The sequence below is a fragment of the Gymnoscopelus braueri genome (assembly GCF_963280865.1).
Source record: "Gymnoscopelus braueri genome assembly, chromosome: 3".
Classification (NCBI taxonomy): Eukaryota; Metazoa; Chordata; class Actinopteri; order Myctophiformes; family Myctophidae; genus Gymnoscopelus; species Gymnoscopelus braueri.
In genome coordinates, this window is record NC_137612.1 from 42,413,061 (window position 1) to 42,433,426 (window position 20,366).

Genomic DNA, 20,366 nt, shown 5'->3' on the forward strand with positions numbered 1-20,366 from the left:
GCTACTGTACATATAATTACAGGAAACAGTGAACACGTGAGCAGAGGAGATAAGACCAGACACCCCATAAAGGGACTGAGGCAACAGTAGGAACTTATCAGTTCCTACTCAGTCAAATCCTCAGTGTCATTTTAAGGGTCCATTTATACTCTCTTGGAGTTAAATAAAGACTGATGATTTCACGGACAACACAACACAGCTTACATCGACTATCTACGTAAACGCTTGTTTAGCATGGCTGTCTTGCATATTATGTATTGATAATTCCAACAGAACAACAGTTAATACTGTGAAAACTTTACAAGTCATATTGCGGCATTTATGGGGGAAAAAACTGCAATGTTCCATCTACACATTCTAAAGTCACACATTTTATGTTAATTCCCTTAATTACACATCTCAACGGCCTATCCATGATAGATGTGTCATAGTTCAACACAGTTGCACAGCACCAGGGTCAATGAGAAGGTTTGGAAACAGTTTCCTTCTCTGGAACAGAGGTTTCAAACATTTTCATGCCAGGGACCCCCAAATGTATATGTTTTAGGCGCAGACCCCCATCTGAAAAGATGCTGTGCCAGGGACCACCAAAAGAGAAGATTTGTGCATAGATATTTTATTTATTTATTATAAAATAGTTTTTTTAGATTTGTCAATCGTTTTTCTTTTTAAGTTTTTTGTTGCGTGCAGATTGACTATTTTCGAATAGCCATATAAAAAGGGTTAAAGTGGTTCAACTGATTTTGAAGCTATACTAGCTAATATTGATGGGGACCCCCTGGTACCTTCTAAAAGGCCTCTGGGGGACCCTGCCTGGACCCCACTTTGAGAACCACTGCAATAAAATACATAGTGTTATTTCGTTGTTGACTTACCTGCGAGGGTGATTCCTCATCTGTACTTTATCCTTGCTCTCCATGGTGGTGGTGTGTTTTTGGGGCAGGTAGTTGTTGCACCCCAGCTACTATGTCCAAGTCCTGTCAAAACCTGTGTGCACAGTCTAGTAAGTAGCCTACATGCAGTGGTGGAAAAAGTACTCAAATTTAAGTATTAAAGTATTAATGCTGCAATGTAGAAATACTCTGTTACAAGTAAAAGTCCGGAATTCAAAATGTACTTCAGTAAAAGAATGTCCCATTTCCCAAGTTTTCAACTGTATAAAATGTATTAAAATCTTTTGAAAATAGCAGATCTACAAGCTCACAATGCATCGCATCGCGACACATTGTGAGCTTGTAGATCTGCTATTTTCAAATGGCCGAAATGTATATAGGGTTGAAGTGGGTATGTATGTTTTGTAATAATAATCAATATCTACAAAGCAACTTAAGTTTTCAAATAATTGTAGTGGAGTAAAAGTATCATATTTGCCTCTGAGCTGTAGTGGAGTAGAAGCAAAAGCATTGAAAATTGGAAATACTCCAGTAAAGTAAAACAATATCTCAAAATTGTACAATACTTAGTTACTTTACACCACTGCCTATGTAGCTTTTACTCAAAGTTACATTTTGAATAATTAACTATTCTACATTATGCTTTTACTTCAGTGAGTTCATTCTGTCACCAACTGACTGTAGACAGAATTAAATGGACTGTGTGTTGTTATCATTCTAACTGGCTAGCACTCAGACCCCTTTATACTCCCTAGTACGACGGTGTCGCTTCTCAACAAAAAAAAACAGATCTACAAGCGAACAACGCGCTGTGATGCGACGCGTTGATAACTTGTAGATTTGTTATTTTTGACAGTTTCACGAGACTGGTTAACTGAAGCTTTTCTCTAGCACAGTTAGCTGGCCAGCTAACCGCTTTCAGTTTAACTGTCACACAAACCTGTCAGGGTCGGTTTTGGAATAAACACGAAGCTCATACGTACCGTTATATTCTCCTTTCCGGCTTCATTATGCAGCTGGTTTCAGGACGACATTAGACGCGTTGGCTGATAATGACAGTTAGTTGTTGTTGTATTATGCTAGCAGAAACACATCCACTTCTAAGAACCAGGAAGAGGAATATCGCGCTGGGTGAGAGAGGGAGGTATAACGTCCCATTGCCCGAACGGGTGGCCCACAGACTCGCACTGCACTCTGATTGGCTTAGCTAGGAAAGGTTGTACTGTACACCCCATAGCCCGGACGGGCGGTCGCAGACGGACTCGCACTGCACTCTGATTGGCTTTTGCTTGGTTGTCATAGACGCGGTGGCTCTCAAAGTTGGGTCCGGGGACCCCCGGGGGTTCTTGAGGTGGTTCCAGGGCGTCCAGAGCTAAATGTGCAAAATCAGTATAACCACTTTAACCCTATATACATCGGCTATTTGAAAATAGCTGATCTACAAGCTTATGATGCGTTGTGAGCTTGTAGATCTGCTATTTTTAAAAAAAATCTTGAGAAAATGTGAACATTTCTCCTTGATGGCAGGCAGGTCTTACATCAGGGACACATAAGCTGTTATTAACCTGACCACATTATCACTCCGGCATTTAATCAAATGCGGAAAACACGTATCAATCTTGGACAACTTTTCTTTATTGTTTAACCGCCCAACCACATCCTCTTCAAGCCCACCTGAGGCACCACGTGTCTCAGAGAGATCAGCACTGGACAGCGACAACCCATCCCCAGTCGGATCAATGGGTTCAGCTCTGGACAGCGACAAGCCATCCCGTCGGATCAATAGCTTCAGCAATGGACAGCGACAACCCATCCCCAGTCGGATCAATAGGTTAAGCACTGGACAGCGGTACTACTAGTGTCCCTGATAACCTTAGGTCTCGAGTCTGACTTATGTTTTCGTATAGGTACGAAAGCATAGCCTATTCAAGCAAGTTGGGTGGTTCACTATATAACCCAACCATTTTTCCAGTAACGATTTAAGAGGGCCTTGTACAGTATGGGAGAAAAAACAGCCCAAATATTGTATGGGGGTCCGTGGCACAAAATATTTTCAGATGGGGGTCCGCGGCCAAATACACATTCATTTGGGGGTCCTTGACATGAAAAGGTTTGAGACCACAGTCAGTGGCATAGACATAGACGAACCAACCAGCAGGCATTATCTGAATTGGGAGAAAATGGGTTAAAAAATATAATTGAATGAATGAATGCAAATGGCTATCAACCCGCCATTTCCAGATCTAGCCATGAGCATGTTCATTTTTGAAACATTTTATTAGGCCGTGGACGCCCGTCTGAAAATATTTTGGGCCACGGACCCCCATACAATGTGTAAAACAAAATAATCTAAATTAAGTGGTTAATTTGTAATGTAGCCTACTTTCTCCCTTCCTAAAATGCGAAAGTTATAAGTATCCAAAAATACAAATACTGAAGTAGCTACAGATACTCAAAATGTGCTTACGTACAGTAGGCTACTTAAGTAAATGTACTTTGTTACTGTCCACCAGCACTGAATGTGACAGACCATGAGGTGGTGACATGGTCTCAAGTAGATATAGCACCGCCAGCTGATGGCGCTAGAGACCCTAGTATCCAGTTGTTTCATGGACTAAACAAAACGTACACAAATGTTTTGCAACTCCTCAAACACATTTATGATACTTCAAATATGAATGGCTTTTAAGAACACGGCCATAAACCACTGTTTGTTTTGTTTCTATTGTACACTGTTAAATACAGTGTTAATTGGAGATGGAAATTAACACAGAGGATTGATTTTACTTTATACAGAGAATCCTACAATGCCGGTAGTCTCAAATTCATTAGTATCTTAACCACTGCAACTGCAATATAAAAAAAGGTTTTAAAATGGTTAATAAGGGGCATCTCAACATAATGACATTTCATGAATTTCCCCCCCTCAATTGTACATCTGTTAAGATCATTGATCTGGGTACTTGTTCACCGTTTCTCCTTGGATTGGTCATTATTTTATTGTATGTTCTTACCCCTTTTCTTTCCTTATCTATTGCACACAACTGGAGTATAATACTAAGCATTTCACTTCAAGTCGTCTCTTGAATATGTTTCTCTTGAATGTTTGACCAGTTGTTATAGTATAGTTTGTTGATTACTTTTGAGGTATTGAAAAGGTCTTACTTTACTGTCATCTGGGGACCAAAATCATGGTCCCGACCCACAGGTTGAAAACCACTGGCTTAGACCATTCTCACATCAACCACAAGCATGCATAGTATTAGCATGAAGTAACAATTTGCTATTTCTGACAGTTATCAGAATAGACTACATATTCTTCTATAGGTTAGTTTAACAATCAGTGCTGAAAAGTAGTTTCATCCATTTAAAAATGAAGACAATGTCATAACAATAATAGTTTATTTAGAGGAACATATCAGCATAGCGATGTTCACATCTGATCAGTAAATAACATCCATGGGACAAGAAGATCTTCAGACCGGGAATGCACAAAGGGGTAGAAGCTGGAATGACAAAAGAAAACAATAAATGTTTGCATTGTCTAATGGTTCTGGGGATGGGGATATTATGAACAAACAAATTATTATGCTATTTGAATAAATATTAAAGAATAAAGTTAAGACATGTATACAGTATGTTTGAAGTAATTTTAACACATGGCCCATTTCAGTCAATAACCAAACAGACTGAAATTAAAGAGGACTTCACCAATGTAAATCCTAAATTATTTATTCTGAATGCCGGACATGAAAATAAGACAAAACTTCAAAACATGGGCACCGATTTGATGGGTGCTTCGGGGCCCGAGCGCCCATGGAAAAAGCCAAACATATGGAAAGGAAAATGCACTGCGCCAGTCGAGCGGTTAATGTGTTATTGGTTGACGACATGGTTGGGTGTTGGTGACAATCAACTAAGCACCCACCGGCAGAAACGTCAGCATGTGGCAGTATATATAGTTCTACATTACTGACAGATTTCTGACCTACTGTGACAAATTCACAGCAAAACGGTAGTATGGCAAACTAATTCATTCCATTTCTCTGATCAAACACAGCCAACAAAAAGTGTATTGTCAAATCTGTGACAAAGATTGATGCTGTCACAGATTCTATATCTGCCCGACAACAATCTATATATTTTCCCCTGACAAAAGTGCTGCCACATGTTCAAATATGAGCTGTAGGCCTAACTTAAAATGTTTAAATAATAATCAACGCGGCCGATATATCTGAAGGACGGTACCAGCCGATTTTGGCCTGTATCTATCTGCATTGGTGTATGTTTTGGCTGAAGCAAACTCAGAAGAGGGCTTAATGTAATTTTGAACAGACCTCATCAGCATAATCTCTGCCATAGTCCACTGTTAACACAGCCTCTACCAGGGTCTGTATCACATCTGGCCTCACGAAACTACTGTTTATGCTGAGCATCCAATATTTATATAGAAATTCATTGTTCACCTGTATCCTGCGGCTCCTGCCAATGGCTGCCATCAGTGCACACTAGGGTTGGGCAATACATTGATATTATATTGATCTTGTGATATGAGACTAGATATCGTCTGCGATTTTGGATACCATAACCATACCATCGTGATATGGCATAAGTTGTCTTTTCCTGGCACATTTGTATGCCTTTGTGGAACACTTTGCAAACCAAATTGATGTTACCAAGTAAATCTTGAATAAAACCAAAGCCTTGCAGTACTTACAGTGCGTTTACTCTCCTGAGGGCCGGACACTTTCAAAGACTCCTGCTTCCCTCATGTTGTTAAACTCCTTGACGGCATCGTACTGCTTGTAGAAGTCAGCGTAGGCCTGCTTCCTGGGTTCTGTCACTGCGTACTGTGAGAACAATAAATCAATCAGCCAGATCTTTTCTTCATGTACTAGCAGTGTTGATTTCGTCTAAAACTATGGCGAAAAATGTCTGTCGATACCATTTTCACTTACGAAAAACAAAATAAAAACTAAGCTATGATGACTAAAACTATGACTAAATATACCGACAATTTCATCAACAAATAAAAACTAGACAAAAATGTTTGGGAGGGACTAGTGGAGAAGAGATTCAGTAGAACTAAAACAAGTCATTATGGGTGCGCGTGGGTGTCAGACGGAAAATAGTTCATTCCATTTCTGTGATCTCGGATCGCTGCGATGCGTTGTGAGCTTGTAGATCGGCAATTTTCGGCATATAGCTAAGTGAAAATCATTTCGATGCCATCACGGCCCACCAAAAATAAATTTTTGTTGACTAAATCAACTGTAGGTTTAGTCGACTAAAATCTTATGATATTTAGTCGACTAAAACTAGACTAAAGTAAAACATTTCAGGTAACTAAAATATGACTAAATCTAAACAGAATATTATTCAAAAGACTGACTAAAACTAAATCAAAATGTACTGTCAAAATCAACACTGTGTACTAGACCTAAGTGGCACAAGCGAGCCAAATGTTGCCAATAAAGTATTTGTGATTTGAAAAGTCTCACCTTGAATGCAATGGCAGCGATTACGGACAGGGTGAAAGCGATGGGCAGATGAAACCTCAGGCGCTTCCCAAGCAGGTTCCTCATCACAGCAGGTTTGGGCAGAGACATGGTGAACTACTAGAAGAGAAAGACAAACAAACATTCTTTTCACTGTGGCAGGCACGTTTCCATCCCTTATGGATCCTGTTCTATTTTAACCACTTATACAGTATACAGAGACCCAGGGCTCTACACTTGGTCCGCTCCTTTTTTCCCCTCTACACCAAATCTCTTAGTTGAAATTAGCCCATCTGCTGTACAAGCTCTCAACCCGTCATGTTGTGACCTTGCAGATTGGCTATTTTCATCGAATATTCACCCCCAGAATAATAGGGAAGCTAGGTTTGAAGTGGTATTTAGCCTATAAAATAATGCAACTCAAATAATGGGTCATAATATCAGCGTAAGATAGCAGGATTTAGATAAGGATACAGACGCAGAATGCATTTATCAGTATAAACAGAACACAATGCATAGTTAACGGTCATGAATCATGAGCACATTGCTGATTTGCTGCACAGCATATTACCGTGAAGCTCAATTTTCTTTTTGCTACTGTATAATTATTTAGACTGCCTCTATTTATCCCCTCCCCCCCCCCCCCCCACACACACACACACACACACACCAAAATCAATATCATGATCATCAGTAAAGTGTCAAAATTCCAGTAAATTCAGGTTGTGAAACTATATTAGGCTGTAGGGAAAAAAGTGCTTAATAACCAGAGGACATTCTTAGTTCCAATATCAGTAAATATCACAATCCATCCAGTCCAAGGACAATAGCACCTCAAATTGCCTAGCTCAGTGGTTCTCCAACCTTTTCATGTCCAGGACCCCAAAATTATATATTATAAATGCATTTGGCCACGGACCGCCATCTGAAAATATTTTGTGCCAGGGACCCCATACAAGATTTGTGGTATTAAAATGTTTCAAAAAATATCTACAAGCTCACAACGACAATTTTCAAATATCCGGCGGTTTAAGTGGTTATACTGATTTTGATGCTATATTAACTCATTTGGAACCCCCTCAAGGACATCTGGGGGTCCCTGGACCCCACTTTGAGAACCATTGGCCTAGCTGATATATTCATCGAAGTGGACTGACTGCAAGGTAGCAGGAAGTCAAACTACAACTGTACTTTCCAGATGGCATTGAAGTAATTTCACAAATATTATGCAGTAATAAGTAATAGTTAGTTTGTAGTGTTCATTTTTGCAATACACTTGCAGGGCAGGATTCTCAAAAAGGTCCCATAACAAACCCAAACCTACACCACAGGCCAGTGAACGCCATTTTTTCACCCTCGTTTACTTCCTGTTTACATTTAGTGTAATTCCGGGTTCCACCGGATGCGCCCCGTCACTACCGCCCATTGTGAACTTCCGACAGAATCGGCCACAGACGGCATTAAAACACTTATTTATTGAAAGATATGGATTATTACATTAAACTACTACCCCGTAGAGCCAGTTAATATTTGGGGCTTGGGGTTAAGCACCTTTATTTTCACATTTGTACATGTTTGGAGTGTCTACGGGGCATAGTGCAGAAAGTCCAGGTCTCCATGGGGCGTGAACCCTACAACTCTCGTAGATTGAAGACGTCAGAATCATAAATACGTCTACGAGGGTTGTATACTACAGCTACGTGACTGTCATATTATATGGCAGTCATGGTTGAACTTCAACCTGGTGTTTGCATTTTCTCCATTTACAACCCGTATAGCCATGGTTCACATGACGCTTGTATACAAGCGTCATGGTGCCGAGTCCCCCTGGTCTAAAGTTGTGTTCGGTCGATTTTTTCACATTGCCATCTCTCACATAAACATAAACGTTCAGATTTCAAATATAAAGTGCTTACCACCGAGCCACGGATGTTACAAGGCGATGCGGACCGCGATGAGTACCCGTATCTCCCGTATTGTTCAATAAAAAGCATTTTAATCCCATCGCCGGCCATTTTCTCCAAATTGTCTCCGATACTTTCAACCATGCGACACTAATGGTTGGGAGGTGTATTGCACTCTGATACATTACAAAACAAAAAAAAAGAAAAAAAGAAAATGGCCGGCGATGGGATTAAAATGCTTTTTATTGAACAATACGGGAGATACGGGTACTCATCGCGGTCCGCATCGCCTTGTAACATCCGTGGCTCGGTGGTAAGCACTTTATATTTGAAATCTGAACGTTTATGTTTATGTGAGAGATGGCAATGTGAAAAAATCGAACACAACTTTAGACCAGGGGGACTCAGCACCATGACTGTCATGGTATGACAGTCATGTTTCAGGGCTACAACCCGTACATCTACATAAACGTTCAGATTTCAAATATAAAAGTACTTACCCCATGGCGACGGATGTTACAATTATATACAGGCCATCGGAAGTACACGTATCTTCCGTATTGTTCAATAAAAAGCATTGTAATCCAATCGGTGGCAATTTTCTTCGTATTTCCTCCCTATGATTTCATCTATGCGACCCTATCGGTTGGCAGGTGTATTGCACTCTGATACATTATAACTCTATGAGAAAATGGCCACCGATCGGATTAAAATGCTTTGTATTGAACAATACGGAAGATACGGGTACTTCTGAAGGCCCGAACATATTTGTAATATCCGTGGCCATGGGGTAAGCACTTTATATTTTGAAATTTGAACGTTTGTGTAGATGTACATGGAGAAAGTGCAAACACCAGGTTGAAGTTCATCCATGACGGTCGTGACAGACGACCGTCGTGTGACCCATGGCTAGCATTCTGTCTGACTCAATATAAGACCCATATAAGAAAATACAAATCTAACTAAGTCGGGGTCAAACAAGTTTCTGCTTGCAAACTAAAATCAAGAGTGTAGAAATGGAACCAAGTGGACCCATGCGGGTCTTGTTGTTGACATGTACTTAAATGAACCTTGCAGGACAGGCCGGTTTATGACCCTCTTAACCTAGCTTCACCACTAGCTACCACCCCTACTTTAACATTCATAATCATCATGGCTTGGCTAATAGCTAAGATGTATCTATGTGATGATACTTCATAGGAACTGACGTTACATGTACCAATCATAACATTACATTACAACTCATCCTCACCGAGCCTGTGTTTGTTGGCTAAATTCGTTAGCTTGAAACACAGCTTGCGTTGAGTTACGTGAGTAAAGCAACATGGTGTGAAAATGTGGAAAGCCAAATGCTCTTCATAGAGTTCAATAACAACACTATGAACATATATAAATTAACAATATGACTATTAATTGACTAATTCTGTGAATACTCACGAGTATAACTCACGACCTTCACGGAATATGTTGCTAGCACTGTGTGTGTGGACGCCGGAAGGAACTGCAAATGAATCTACATTCTACTGGTGCCGCAGAGGGACGCTTTGTGGTGATGGTCTGCATCCCATAGCCCGAAAGGACGTCGCGCTGTTCTCCTGTGCCCGGCTGGTTAGCAGTGGTGGAAAAAGTACTACTTTGTTTTACTCAAGTAAAAGTATCAATACTGCAATGTAGAAACACTTTGTTACAAGTAAAAGTCCAACATTCTAAATTTACTTGAGTAAAAGTACAAAAGTATTTGTATAAAACTGTACTTGAAGTACTCATTATGCAGAATGTCCCATTTCAAGTTTTCAAATGTCTTTTGGGAAAGAGCAGATATACTGTAGATTGGATATTTTCAATTGGACAAAATGGGCTGAAGTGGTTAATGAATGTTTTGAAATAATAAATCAAAATCTACGAAGTAATTTACGCTTAAATAAAGTTTTCAAATAATTGTTGTGGAGTAAAAAGAGCAATATTTTCCTCTGAGATGTAGTGGAGTAGAAGTACTAAAAATTGGATATACTCCAGTAAAGTAAAAATACCTAAAAATTGTACTTAAGTACAGAACTTGAGCAAATGTACCTAGTTACTTTACACCACTGTTATTAGTTAGTTAGTTAGTTAGTTAGTTAGTTAGTTCAATAAGCATGAAAAATAAAACAATAGGTAGTCTGACATATTTTTATTTTTTTTGTATTTATATCTGAACATGTATAGAGACACACGGCCGGAAGCGGAAGGCCTACAAATCCACGCCCACTTTTGACACTCGGGGTCCGTTAGAACGATGAACTGCAGCTCTCAATGCAATCTCTATGAGAGGCATTGTAAAATACCGTCATTTCACTGGTTAACTACTGAGGCTGTAGCGATTTTTTTTGTGTTCTAATAATCTGTCCCATTTGTTTAATTTGTCCTTTTTAATGTCCCATATCTTTCATCTCGATATACTACCCACAATATACTATAATATACTCCATCAGTATGTCAAAACCGCTAGCATCGGAGATCCAGACTTTAAGTGGTCGCATCACGGACGCATCCCTTGAGGTTTTCAATACCCAGAAAACTGGCCGTTTTCAATAGGTTTTGGTCATTATCTCTGGAACAGAAGGTCCAATCTGCTCAGTTCAAAGCTTGTTGGATGCGTGACTTTGAGGACATTAAGCACGCAATGACACATTTTCGGGTTATTTTTTTTTTTAGGGGAGGCGAGATCTTAGTTGGGCAGGCGACCGCCTCTCCTGCCTCTACAGTGGGTACGCTGTCGGTCGGCGCTCGGCGCTCGTAAAGACAGTGATGTCACTGAAATGCCTGTCTGCTGTCTACCCTCTGCTGTGTTAGCATTATGGGTAACTCGTTAAAGTGGCAAATTAAATGTGAAACACATCAACTATTAAGAAAACAAGAAGATATGTTGACAAAGACACTCCATACATTTGGAAACATATTTTTATTTAAATCAATATCGTCTCCAGTTAATGTACGAATATTTCAAAAGTAGGCTAATTCTCATATCCTCTCATAGGGATTGCATTGGCAGCTGCAGTTCATCGTTCTAACGGACCTCGAGTAGCGGCGCTGTCTCAAAAGTGGGCGTGAAATTTGTAGTCCCCGTGTGTCTCTATCCATGTACTCCAATAGAACTAACAGGCCAATCACAGCATCGTCCCCCGGGCTATGGGACCTAAAAGGTTCACCTCGGGACAGAGAACCGTTATGACCCGCATGATCACCTGCTGCCTGAATATATATACAGCATGATATCAGTCAGCTTATTATCAGTGGCGGACACATATTTAGTACTACTCAAGTATTCAAAATGACAAATAATGAGGTACATTTTCTTGTTAATATCAATGCATTGCTGTTATGACATTCAGAACATTTCAATAATAATAATAATAATAATAATTATTATTATTATTATTATTAGCAATAATCAGAAATGTTCAAGCTCACGCTATTTTCACTTGAAATAGGGTTTATTAGCCTATTCTTAAGGAACATGTCCCATGTCCTTATTGGTCCTTAGTTACCCTGACGGATGGCAATGTCTTACGTTATTGTATGCAAATGAAACTATCATGTCCTACCCAGCTGTATTTCAAAGAAATCTTATATAAAAAAGAAAAAGTACCTATATATATATATATATATATATATATATATATATATATATATATATTTATACATATACATACATAAATATATATATATCTCTCTCTCAACATTCAACCAGCAATAGGAATTGATTTACCCTTTCTCTCATCCTGCTAGATGTGAAGAACATTTGGCCTCTCTGCCTCTCTGGGTTTCCTGTCTCTCTACACCAGTTGTTCTCAAACTTTGCTGAATCAGGGCCCACTTGAAAATCTCAAAAGTGTTCGCAGCCCACCCATCTGAAAGTGGTCACATGGGTGGGCCACGTGCATTTTCAGAGCACGTTTATTTTAATGATCAATCAACCGATTATGTTCCGGCTTGGATCAATGGAACTAACGTAATATACTTTAAGTTCCTATTTATTGGTATCACAAAATAATATATTATCATACCAATCTTAAGGTTTTGCCAACTATTTTGGGGCCCACTTGCAATACCCTCGTGGCCCACAGGTTGAGAATCACTGCTCTACACCATCTATTCTAAAGCAGAAAATGTGAAGGAATAATCTTTAAGAAAGAAAATACAATTGTGTTTGATCTACAAACACACATAATGCTAATCAATCATAAAGGAGACCTTCAACCACTCAAAATACCGCAAAATGTCTCATTATAACTGTTGATTTACTTTACTTAGACCACAGCATCATACATTTTTGCACATAGTAATCTTAGAACAGTCCAAAAAGTGTGTGTGTGTGTGTGTGTGTGTGTGTGTGTGTGTGTGTGTGTGTGTGTGTGTGTGTGTGTGTGTGTGTGTGTGTGTGTGTGTGTGTGTGTGTGTGTGTGTGTGTGAGAGAGAGAGAGAGAGAGAGACAGAGAGAGAGAGAGAGAGAGAGAGAGAGAGAGAGAGAGAGAGAGAGAGAGAGCTCTCACACGCAGCTGGGCAGAAACCTCATATTTCACTTTTTTGTTTTTTCATAAATGAATACCCTACTTCATCATACAAGACAAGTGTGCCACACAGAACGGAAGTAGTGAAAATAGCAGATGTACAAGCTTAGCTATTTTCACTACTTTCAGGTTTTCACCTGACAGCAGCGATATACACAATTGAAATTGCAGTTAATGTTGACATTGAAAATCTAGGAAATAATCTTTAAGGCTTATTGTGCTTTCCATTGCATGGAATCACTCGTGACGTAGGGTGGCACAGATGTCATAGTGGGCTGGTGCCAGGGTGAGCCCAAAGATGGGTTCCAGCCTGGGTTTCACACCAGCAGGCATGGAGAAAGTGAACCTCTGCATGAGGGAGGTGAAGAACAGGAACAGCTCCATCCTGGCCAGGTTCTCTCCCAGACACACCCGTTTACCTGCAAAACAACAACATTGTCAACGTATGGAAGCGATGTGAGAAGATGTTTCCTTTTCTATGGGTAGATTTGGTTAGTGCAAGATCCTCAGAATTAGAACTTTATTGTCATGTCACTGGTTTGCAAGCATAAAGAAGTGGGTGAGAATGAGATTCGTCTTTGTGTAAGCTCCATAAATTTTGTCGTTTTCCATATAAGAAGAAAAAGGAGAACAGGTCAGGAAGAGGGAGAGCAGAGAGAAAAAAAGACGAATCCAACATTAAATAAGCATGTCAAAGAGAATATGAAAGAAAGATTTCTACATACTGTATACAATTTAAACACATAGGACCATATAAGTCCAGCAGCGATGTAAGAGTGCGGTCTAGCCAACACCAGCTCGGGACTCCTGAATCACTGCCCTCCACACTCTCCTATCTAGCATCAGGGTCTTGAGCTCTACAGTTAGCTAAGCTGTCGCACCGCAGTGCATCTATGTAGGCGGTGCGCTTCTTGCCTTTCCTGGCTTTGCCCTGGGTTGTCTCCCATAGTGTCAGTTTGCTTGACACTAGTTCCAGGTGCCTGAACGCAGTGCTAGCCTCATCCTTCTCTCTCTGACTGTCTTCTTCTTTCGTGTATCATCCTCAAATGTCCAACTCATCATCGTGTAGCCACGCCCTTATCTCTGGTCCCAATTGGAAGAGGCCGGCCTCCGAAGGTGGTCTTTACAGTGGGCAGGTGTTAATTATGTGTTCGGCAGACTGCTCAGGCTCGCCGCACTCGCATGCTGCACTGTCTGCCAAGCCCCACTTCTTCATAGCTGATTTGAAGCAGCCGACTCCAGTGCGTAGGCGGTTCAGTAGGGTCCATTGCCGGCGTAGTAGGTCCTCTCCTTCAACAAAACAACGACTTTGTCTGCAACCCGTGGTAAAACCCCCGTAAAGGACCACATTTCTGATGTGGTCCGTCCATGTGACACCTATGCCATAGCATTCTTGCATAGACTTCATCCAGGACCCTTTCCTGTTGCGCTGTAAGGGTCCATATGTCTCAGCCCATACAACAGTACTGACTCCATTGTAGCTACGAACAGCCGACTCTTGTGGTCATCTCCCATGTCTGATTTCCACACTCTCCCCTCCGGACCTTCAGGTCCTGTTCCGTTGAAGCAGTCCAGGCCCCGACTGCCTCGAGTACCGTCCCGTCCGGTCCGCAGTGGCAAAGACCAGCAGATACAGTATGTACATGAGGTCAAGCATAAGGTGCAAAGTGGTAACACATTGGTAGATCCTCCACAGCTATAAAGAGTCTTTATAAAGCCACTTCATAACTGACTATGGTATGGCTGAGCTTAAAATGCATATATGACCAAAACGTAAACATAAACCTTTTTATAAGTTGTTATGCATAATTATAAACATTTATAACGAGTGTTATGAAGCCTTATGAGTGCATTATAATGCATTATAGACCCGATCTTTAAGTAAAGTGTTACCAGAAAGGTTAACTCAAGCACATTAATGATGATGAGTGGTTAATTGATGCTCCTCCTTACCGGCAGAGAACGGGAGGAAGGCTGCTCGTCTCACAAACCTGCCGTCCTCACTCAGGAAGTGTCCAGGGTTGAACGTGAAGGGCGTGTCCCATTCATGCTTGTCAAACAGCACCGAAGTCAAATTGGGGATTATTGTCACACCCTGTTCATTGGATGGGGAAGTCGTTAGAAAGCAGCAGCATCAGTTTAAAACTTTTAAAGTGATTGTAGGACAACATGTGGGTTTGATATCACATCCCAATGTCCTGGTCAAGTAGTTGATTTTTTTTAAATTATCCACACTAAAATGATTGAGAAACGTCCAATGGAAGCTTGTTAGCATTTTGTAACATGCTAATGGAAATAAATATGGTCAGCAGTGTACCATAGACCCTATTTTACAATGGTTACAATACCTGTGTGCAATCTCACACCAAAACTATAGAAGATTTGAACGGGAAACACACATAAATGAATACAGTTGTGCACAGAACTGAATGTTTGCATTGTTTTGGGAAAGAGACCTTAGGAACCGTGTAGCCTCCCAACTGGACGTCCCTGGTGGTCATATGAGGTAAACTGAGGGGAACTATGTTTGCCATCCTCTGGATCTCATGGATGACGGCGTCAGTGTAGGGTAGACCAGTCTGGTCTGCCATGGAGGGCAGTCTGGATCGTCCAATTACTCTGTCTATCTCTGCCTGGACCTTTTCTGTGCAACAGGGGGTGATGGGGTAAGAATGACATTATTTGTAGAACAGGACAGTGGAAGGCGGATATAGTTTGCTGTTGGGGTCAATTAACATTTTGAGTAATGCTGCTTGGCCGGCCAATGTTCCTACTGTCCTAAATCTCGACAGAAGCCCTGTTGAGCTTAAGGGCCATTCACGAGCACTATAACTATAATGATAACTGACATCAGTGTATCGGTCGAAAAGTGCAGCGGTCCAAGTCAGGATCGAACCTTCGATCCACGGCTCACTAATCCGGCCAACAACCCCCTGCGCCAAGAAAGCTAGTTGCTAGGATGCTACACTATATATATCGTTCAGCATTATCTTTGTTATTCAGCTTTTTTTTCATAGTATGAGATTCCTTTTAACCACTTTAACCGCATACATCATACCGTCATTTGAAAAAAGCAGATATACACTATCCGTCACATCGTGACGCGTTGTACAAACTATTATATGAAGCCACTGGCATAAACGACTAATAATAAGGACACCCATGATCCTACCCTGAATCTCAGGGTACTTGGCCATGTAGAGGAGGCTCCAGCGCAGGGTGGTTGATGTGGTTTCAGTGCCAGCCCCAAACAGATTCATGCAACACATCACCAGGTTCTCCTCATCAAAAGTTGACTCCACATCCCCTTTACTCTATATGTAAATATAAACAATATCAAGACAAATCACAGTTCACATTGATAGTAAATTTAAGTTATTTTCAGAAATGCACATGGTTGATATTATTATAGGTCAGGATAATAACACATTGATGTATAAGTAAAGTATTGCTACTGGTCAACACAAAACTTCAACTTCAATAATTTGACATTATGTCAGCTGTCAATCACCTCGTGTATCTCAGTCAGGTAGCAGTCGATGTAGTCTCTGGGATTCATGGGATCGCAGTTCTTTTTGTGCTCTGCAATCTCTTCCCTTATCAAGTCCTTCACTTCATTCCAGATGTGAAATAAGGTCTTATGTGGCCCTGGCAAATTTCTCATCAGCGTAGGAAAGGAGTTGTACAGCTGCATAATTATGGAGAATTAAATTTATTGAAGTGTCATTGGACATTGATAATATATTTACAACACCGTAACCTGGAGGAGAGCATCATACATATACATAGAGTGCATCATACATACATACATACATACATACATACATACATACATACATACATACATACATACATACATACATACATACATACATACGTACATACGTACATACGTTACATACATACATACATACATACATACATACATACATACATACATACATACATACATACATACATACATACATACATACATGCATACATGCATACATACATACATACATACATACATACATACATACATACATACATACATATGCACATAATGATGAATAATAAGATTATTGAGTAGAACATGTGGAACCTACTGTACCTGTGCCCAAATAGAGCCATGTAACTGAAAAGCACGGTCAAACTTCCCAATCAAATTCCTCAGCTTCTCATCAGTGTATTCAAAGCGATGGCCAAACACCAGGGAGCAGATAATGTTGGAGACAGCATTTTGGAAGGCAAAGTGGGGCTGAAAAGGCCTGCCTAAACAAAGGAAATGTATTACATTGTATTAAATGTCCATTGCAAATCAGTCCATTACTTTATGTAATGTAATGGATGTATTCACCAAAACTGTATGCAGACTTGAGACTTATTAGGACCAGAACTGGCAATACAGATCCCATAGTTGGAGGCATTAAATAGCTTGAATTTGGAAAAAAAGAAAAAAAAAAGAAAAAAATAAGAATTGAAAAGAAAAAACAGAAAAGAAAAGTGAAAAACAGCTTCAATTCATTCAGATATACCAACCCACTGGAAATAAAAATGCATGATAATGGCCATGTAACTTTATAAAAGTACCTGCCTGGTGTGGTCCTTATGACACATGCTCAGTTGATGTAATTAAAGCTGCGCTTGATTGACCACACTCAAGTATTGGGGCAACAGGTGTGTATATAGGCTATGTGTAGCCCAGCCTTGTTGGGTCACGGTGCATCAAAGTCCTTTATAACTGCCAATGAGCTAGCGGTCTCCACTGGAGACTCTCTGGTGTTGTATAGCAGTGGTTCTCAAAGTGGGGTCCGGGGTTCCAGGGGGTCCCCAGCTAAATTTGTTGATAGCATCTAAATCAGTTTAACCACTTTAACCCTATTGGCTATTAGAAAATAGCTGATCTACAAGCTCACAAAGCGTCAACGCGCGGTGAGCTTGTACTGTAGATCTGCTATTTTCAAAAAATCTCCTTTTTGAAAAGTTGGGATTTTTGAAACATTTTAACTAAACTCTCAATTACTGCTCTGTACTGCTCCCATGAGTCACCCCCTGGCTCCAGCCACACTTGAGTGAGACTTCACAGAAATGCTAATAAACAACTGAAGAAAAGTGAAGAATTGGCTTATGACAATGGTCCGTGCCCATGTGCAATTTGAGATCTATGGGTCAACCCACTGAGGAGAAAAATGGCTGAAGGCAGAAGGACAGAGAGGTTTCCTCATTTTATAGGATAGTAGGATATTGTCGCCTTGCTAAACTAATGGCCTATGTCATTCTTTTTAAAGTTTTTCAGGAAAAAAAAAAAACTGATCCAAAACAAAACTGTATGCTATTTCTTAATCATTTCACCCAAAATGTTTGTAACAAATTATGACTATTAAAATACAAATAACACTTTCTGTCTATTTAAATAGGTTTAAATAGGATTAAATCTGACTTAGGCCAAAATAAATGTAATTTTTTTTTAAAAAATGGCCTAATTCAGTAAATAATTTGGCCTAAGTCACAAAACCATATGACTTACTGTAGGCCAAAAAAAATCCTATTTTGGCCTACTGTAAGTGATCCATTTCAATTAGGAGATGGGCGATTTTACCAGAGGTGGCCAGTGTCATGAGGAGTTGACTTAGGCAAAAATATCATTTTCGTCAATAAATGACTTAGGCCATTAGTTTAGCAAGGTGACGATATCTGAATCTTAAAGGAATACTTAACCCCTAAAATGACCCTTTTTCTATATGAATCTATCAAATAAAGAGTGAGGAACCTGCCTGAGCATGTGCCTGTGAACTCGTAACCGCACACGTAATTGACAGAAACAAAGTCATTTCCTTTAAGAATGGAAGCAGTGTGTTGATTGAAACGTGTATTCAGTATTTACCTTGGTGCTCAGAAAATTGTTTGGCTAAATGTGTGAATTCATCCTGGACATCTGGTTCCAGGGATTTCTTGCCAACACCAAAGTGTTTGAGAGTGTAAAGAGCAAAACGCCTTTGCTGTTTCCACAAATGTCCACTGCAGAACACTAAACCTGTGGAGACATTCTAATTAGCTACACAAACCTATAGCAGAAGTACAAACAGAACCTGGACAATAAAAAATAAAGAAAAGAACGTTTTTTCCACTGCCATGTAACAAACATGGCTGATACTTAAATATGGTTTTGTTTTTATTTGATTGTGGGAGAGATTTTAATTTCCTTCATAAGTCCATACAGTATTATTATGTTATTAATGGGTATATTATCACATTAAATTGTACCAACTATGGTAATCATTGACTCGGGTGTGTCCACATGCAATTGCAAACGTTTATCAAGGGCTGCAGGAAAGGTTTATCTGTGTGGTCACGACCACATCTACAGTATCTCTTAACTAATCTCTATCCTTCACTTCTACAGTCAAACTTATTTACATCAGAGAGTATATGTTTAGCCTTTCTCTCAAGTAACATCTATTGTATTAATTGGATTTAGAGACATGTACAGTATGAGTACATAGTTGGGAATCACACAAGTTAACGAACGGCTGACACGATCGTTCTATGAAGTTCAACGACGATCAATGAATGAATTATGGTTAGAGATCTGTTCTCTCACCTTTATGGTTGCATATGTCCTCCTCCAGATAAAGGACTGGCCTATCTGCCACGCAGTCTGCCTGGGTTACCAGTGCCTCTTTGATGACCTTGTATCCATTCAACACCACTGTCCAGCTCTGGCCCAATCTCATGCTGTACACATCGCCATACTTCTCTGACAACTGCAAGGAGTTTTGACAAAAGTGATTGAACAACTTCATTTCTCACCCCAAAATGTTTGCCAGGATGAAAGATGAAAAATGATTCTTGTAATGTCTTACTTGGAAAAAAAGAGTATTGAAATAAACTAAACTGAAGCCAGCTCAAGAGACGGTCTAGAACATTATTTTGGTAAGCACATGCAATGACCAGTGGATACTTCTTGAGTAGCTTGATATTATGACTATATAAACTGTCATAATATATAATAATAAACACAGTTGACATGATTTCTCAGTCAGCATACCTCAGTCAGACTTGTGTGGGCCTGGCTAAAGTCAACAGTGAATATGTTCCCAACGAAAGGCAACATCCTGGGCCCCGGAGGGAAGCTACCGGACCGACGGTTCTTGAAAAAGTCTCCTAATATTGAGAAGACGATGAAGAAGATGAGCAGAAGCTGAATGTCTGCCCAGTGCCACATGGACCACACAGATACAGCAGAGGATGAATCCATTTTCAGTACAGTACAGGCTCCTACTCTATAATAAAAAACATTCCTCTGCCCTCCTGTTGTTTTGCCTTCTGTCAAACACTGATCAACCTTAGGCAATCGACAACCTATCAAACACTACTTATGCCGGACTTTGACCTTCTATTTGTGGAAAGCATACTTTAAACACTGTTAACCAGTTGCCCCATCTTAGTCTAGGACCTGGCTAAGATGTGTATGCACTTAATGTAGGAGAGAATATCTCAACTGTTCTTGGCTAATATGACCCCAGGGAACAACTTAGG

At 40.1% G+C, this 20,366-nt stretch overlaps 3 protein-coding genes across 5 annotated transcripts in view; all 3 read right to left on the reverse strand.

Annotated features, from left to right (window-relative positions):
* The window catches only part of LOC308082585 (serine/threonine-protein kinase 4-like), a 47,449-nt gene extending 45,441 nt beyond the window's left edge, over positions 1 to 2,008 (reverse strand). The window contains exons 1-2 of one of the 2 annotated variants that reach the window (XM_080424412.1): positions 1,877 to 2,008; positions 876 to 987 (exon numbers count right to left, since the gene is read on the reverse strand). In XM_080424412.1, the coding sequence (XP_080280538.1) occupies positions 876 to 919 (44 nt within the window). In that variant the 5' untranslated portion in view covers positions 920 to 987; positions 1,877 to 2,008. The remainder of the gene's footprint in view (positions 1 to 875; positions 988 to 1,876) is intronic. The other variant, XM_080424413.1, reaches the window with a different exon arrangement.
* Positions 2,009 to 4,278: 2,270 nt separating this feature from the next.
* On the reverse strand, positions 4,279 to 9,861 carry LOC308082483 (cytochrome c oxidase subunit 6C-1). Of its 2 annotated transcripts, none has more exons than XM_080424240.1 (4): positions 9,733 to 9,861; positions 6,395 to 6,511; positions 5,611 to 5,743; positions 4,279 to 4,399 (listed from the first exon to the last, which is right to left on the reverse strand). In XM_080424240.1, exons 2-3 carry the CDS (start codon positions 6,500 to 6,502, stop codon positions 5,618 to 5,620), a joined length of 234 nt encoding a protein of 77 aa, XP_080280366.1. In that variant the 5' UTR covers positions 6,503 to 6,511; positions 9,733 to 9,861; the 3' UTR covers positions 4,279 to 4,399; positions 5,611 to 5,617. The 2 variants fall into 2 exon arrangements, with proteins under 2 accessions (XP_080280366.1, XP_080280367.1); XM_080424241.1 differs by having other exon boundaries at positions 6,395 to 6,508; positions 9,733 to 9,844.
* Positions 9,862 to 13,082: 3,221 nt separating this feature from the next.
* Positions 13,083 to 20,085, reverse strand: LOC308081931 (cytochrome P450 2J6-like; the record flags this gene model as incomplete). Its single annotated transcript, XM_080423547.1, has 9 exons — positions 13,083 to 13,264; positions 14,799 to 14,940; positions 15,302 to 15,489; positions 16,018 to 16,159; positions 16,357 to 16,533; positions 16,939 to 17,099; positions 18,712 to 18,861; positions 19,429 to 19,591; positions 19,876 to 20,085. The coding sequence occupies 9 exons, from the start codon at positions 20,083 to 20,085 to the stop codon at positions 13,083 to 13,085; spliced, it is 1,515 nt and encodes a 504-aa protein (XP_080279673.1).
* Between the last annotated feature and the right edge of the window lie 281 nt (positions 20,086 to 20,366).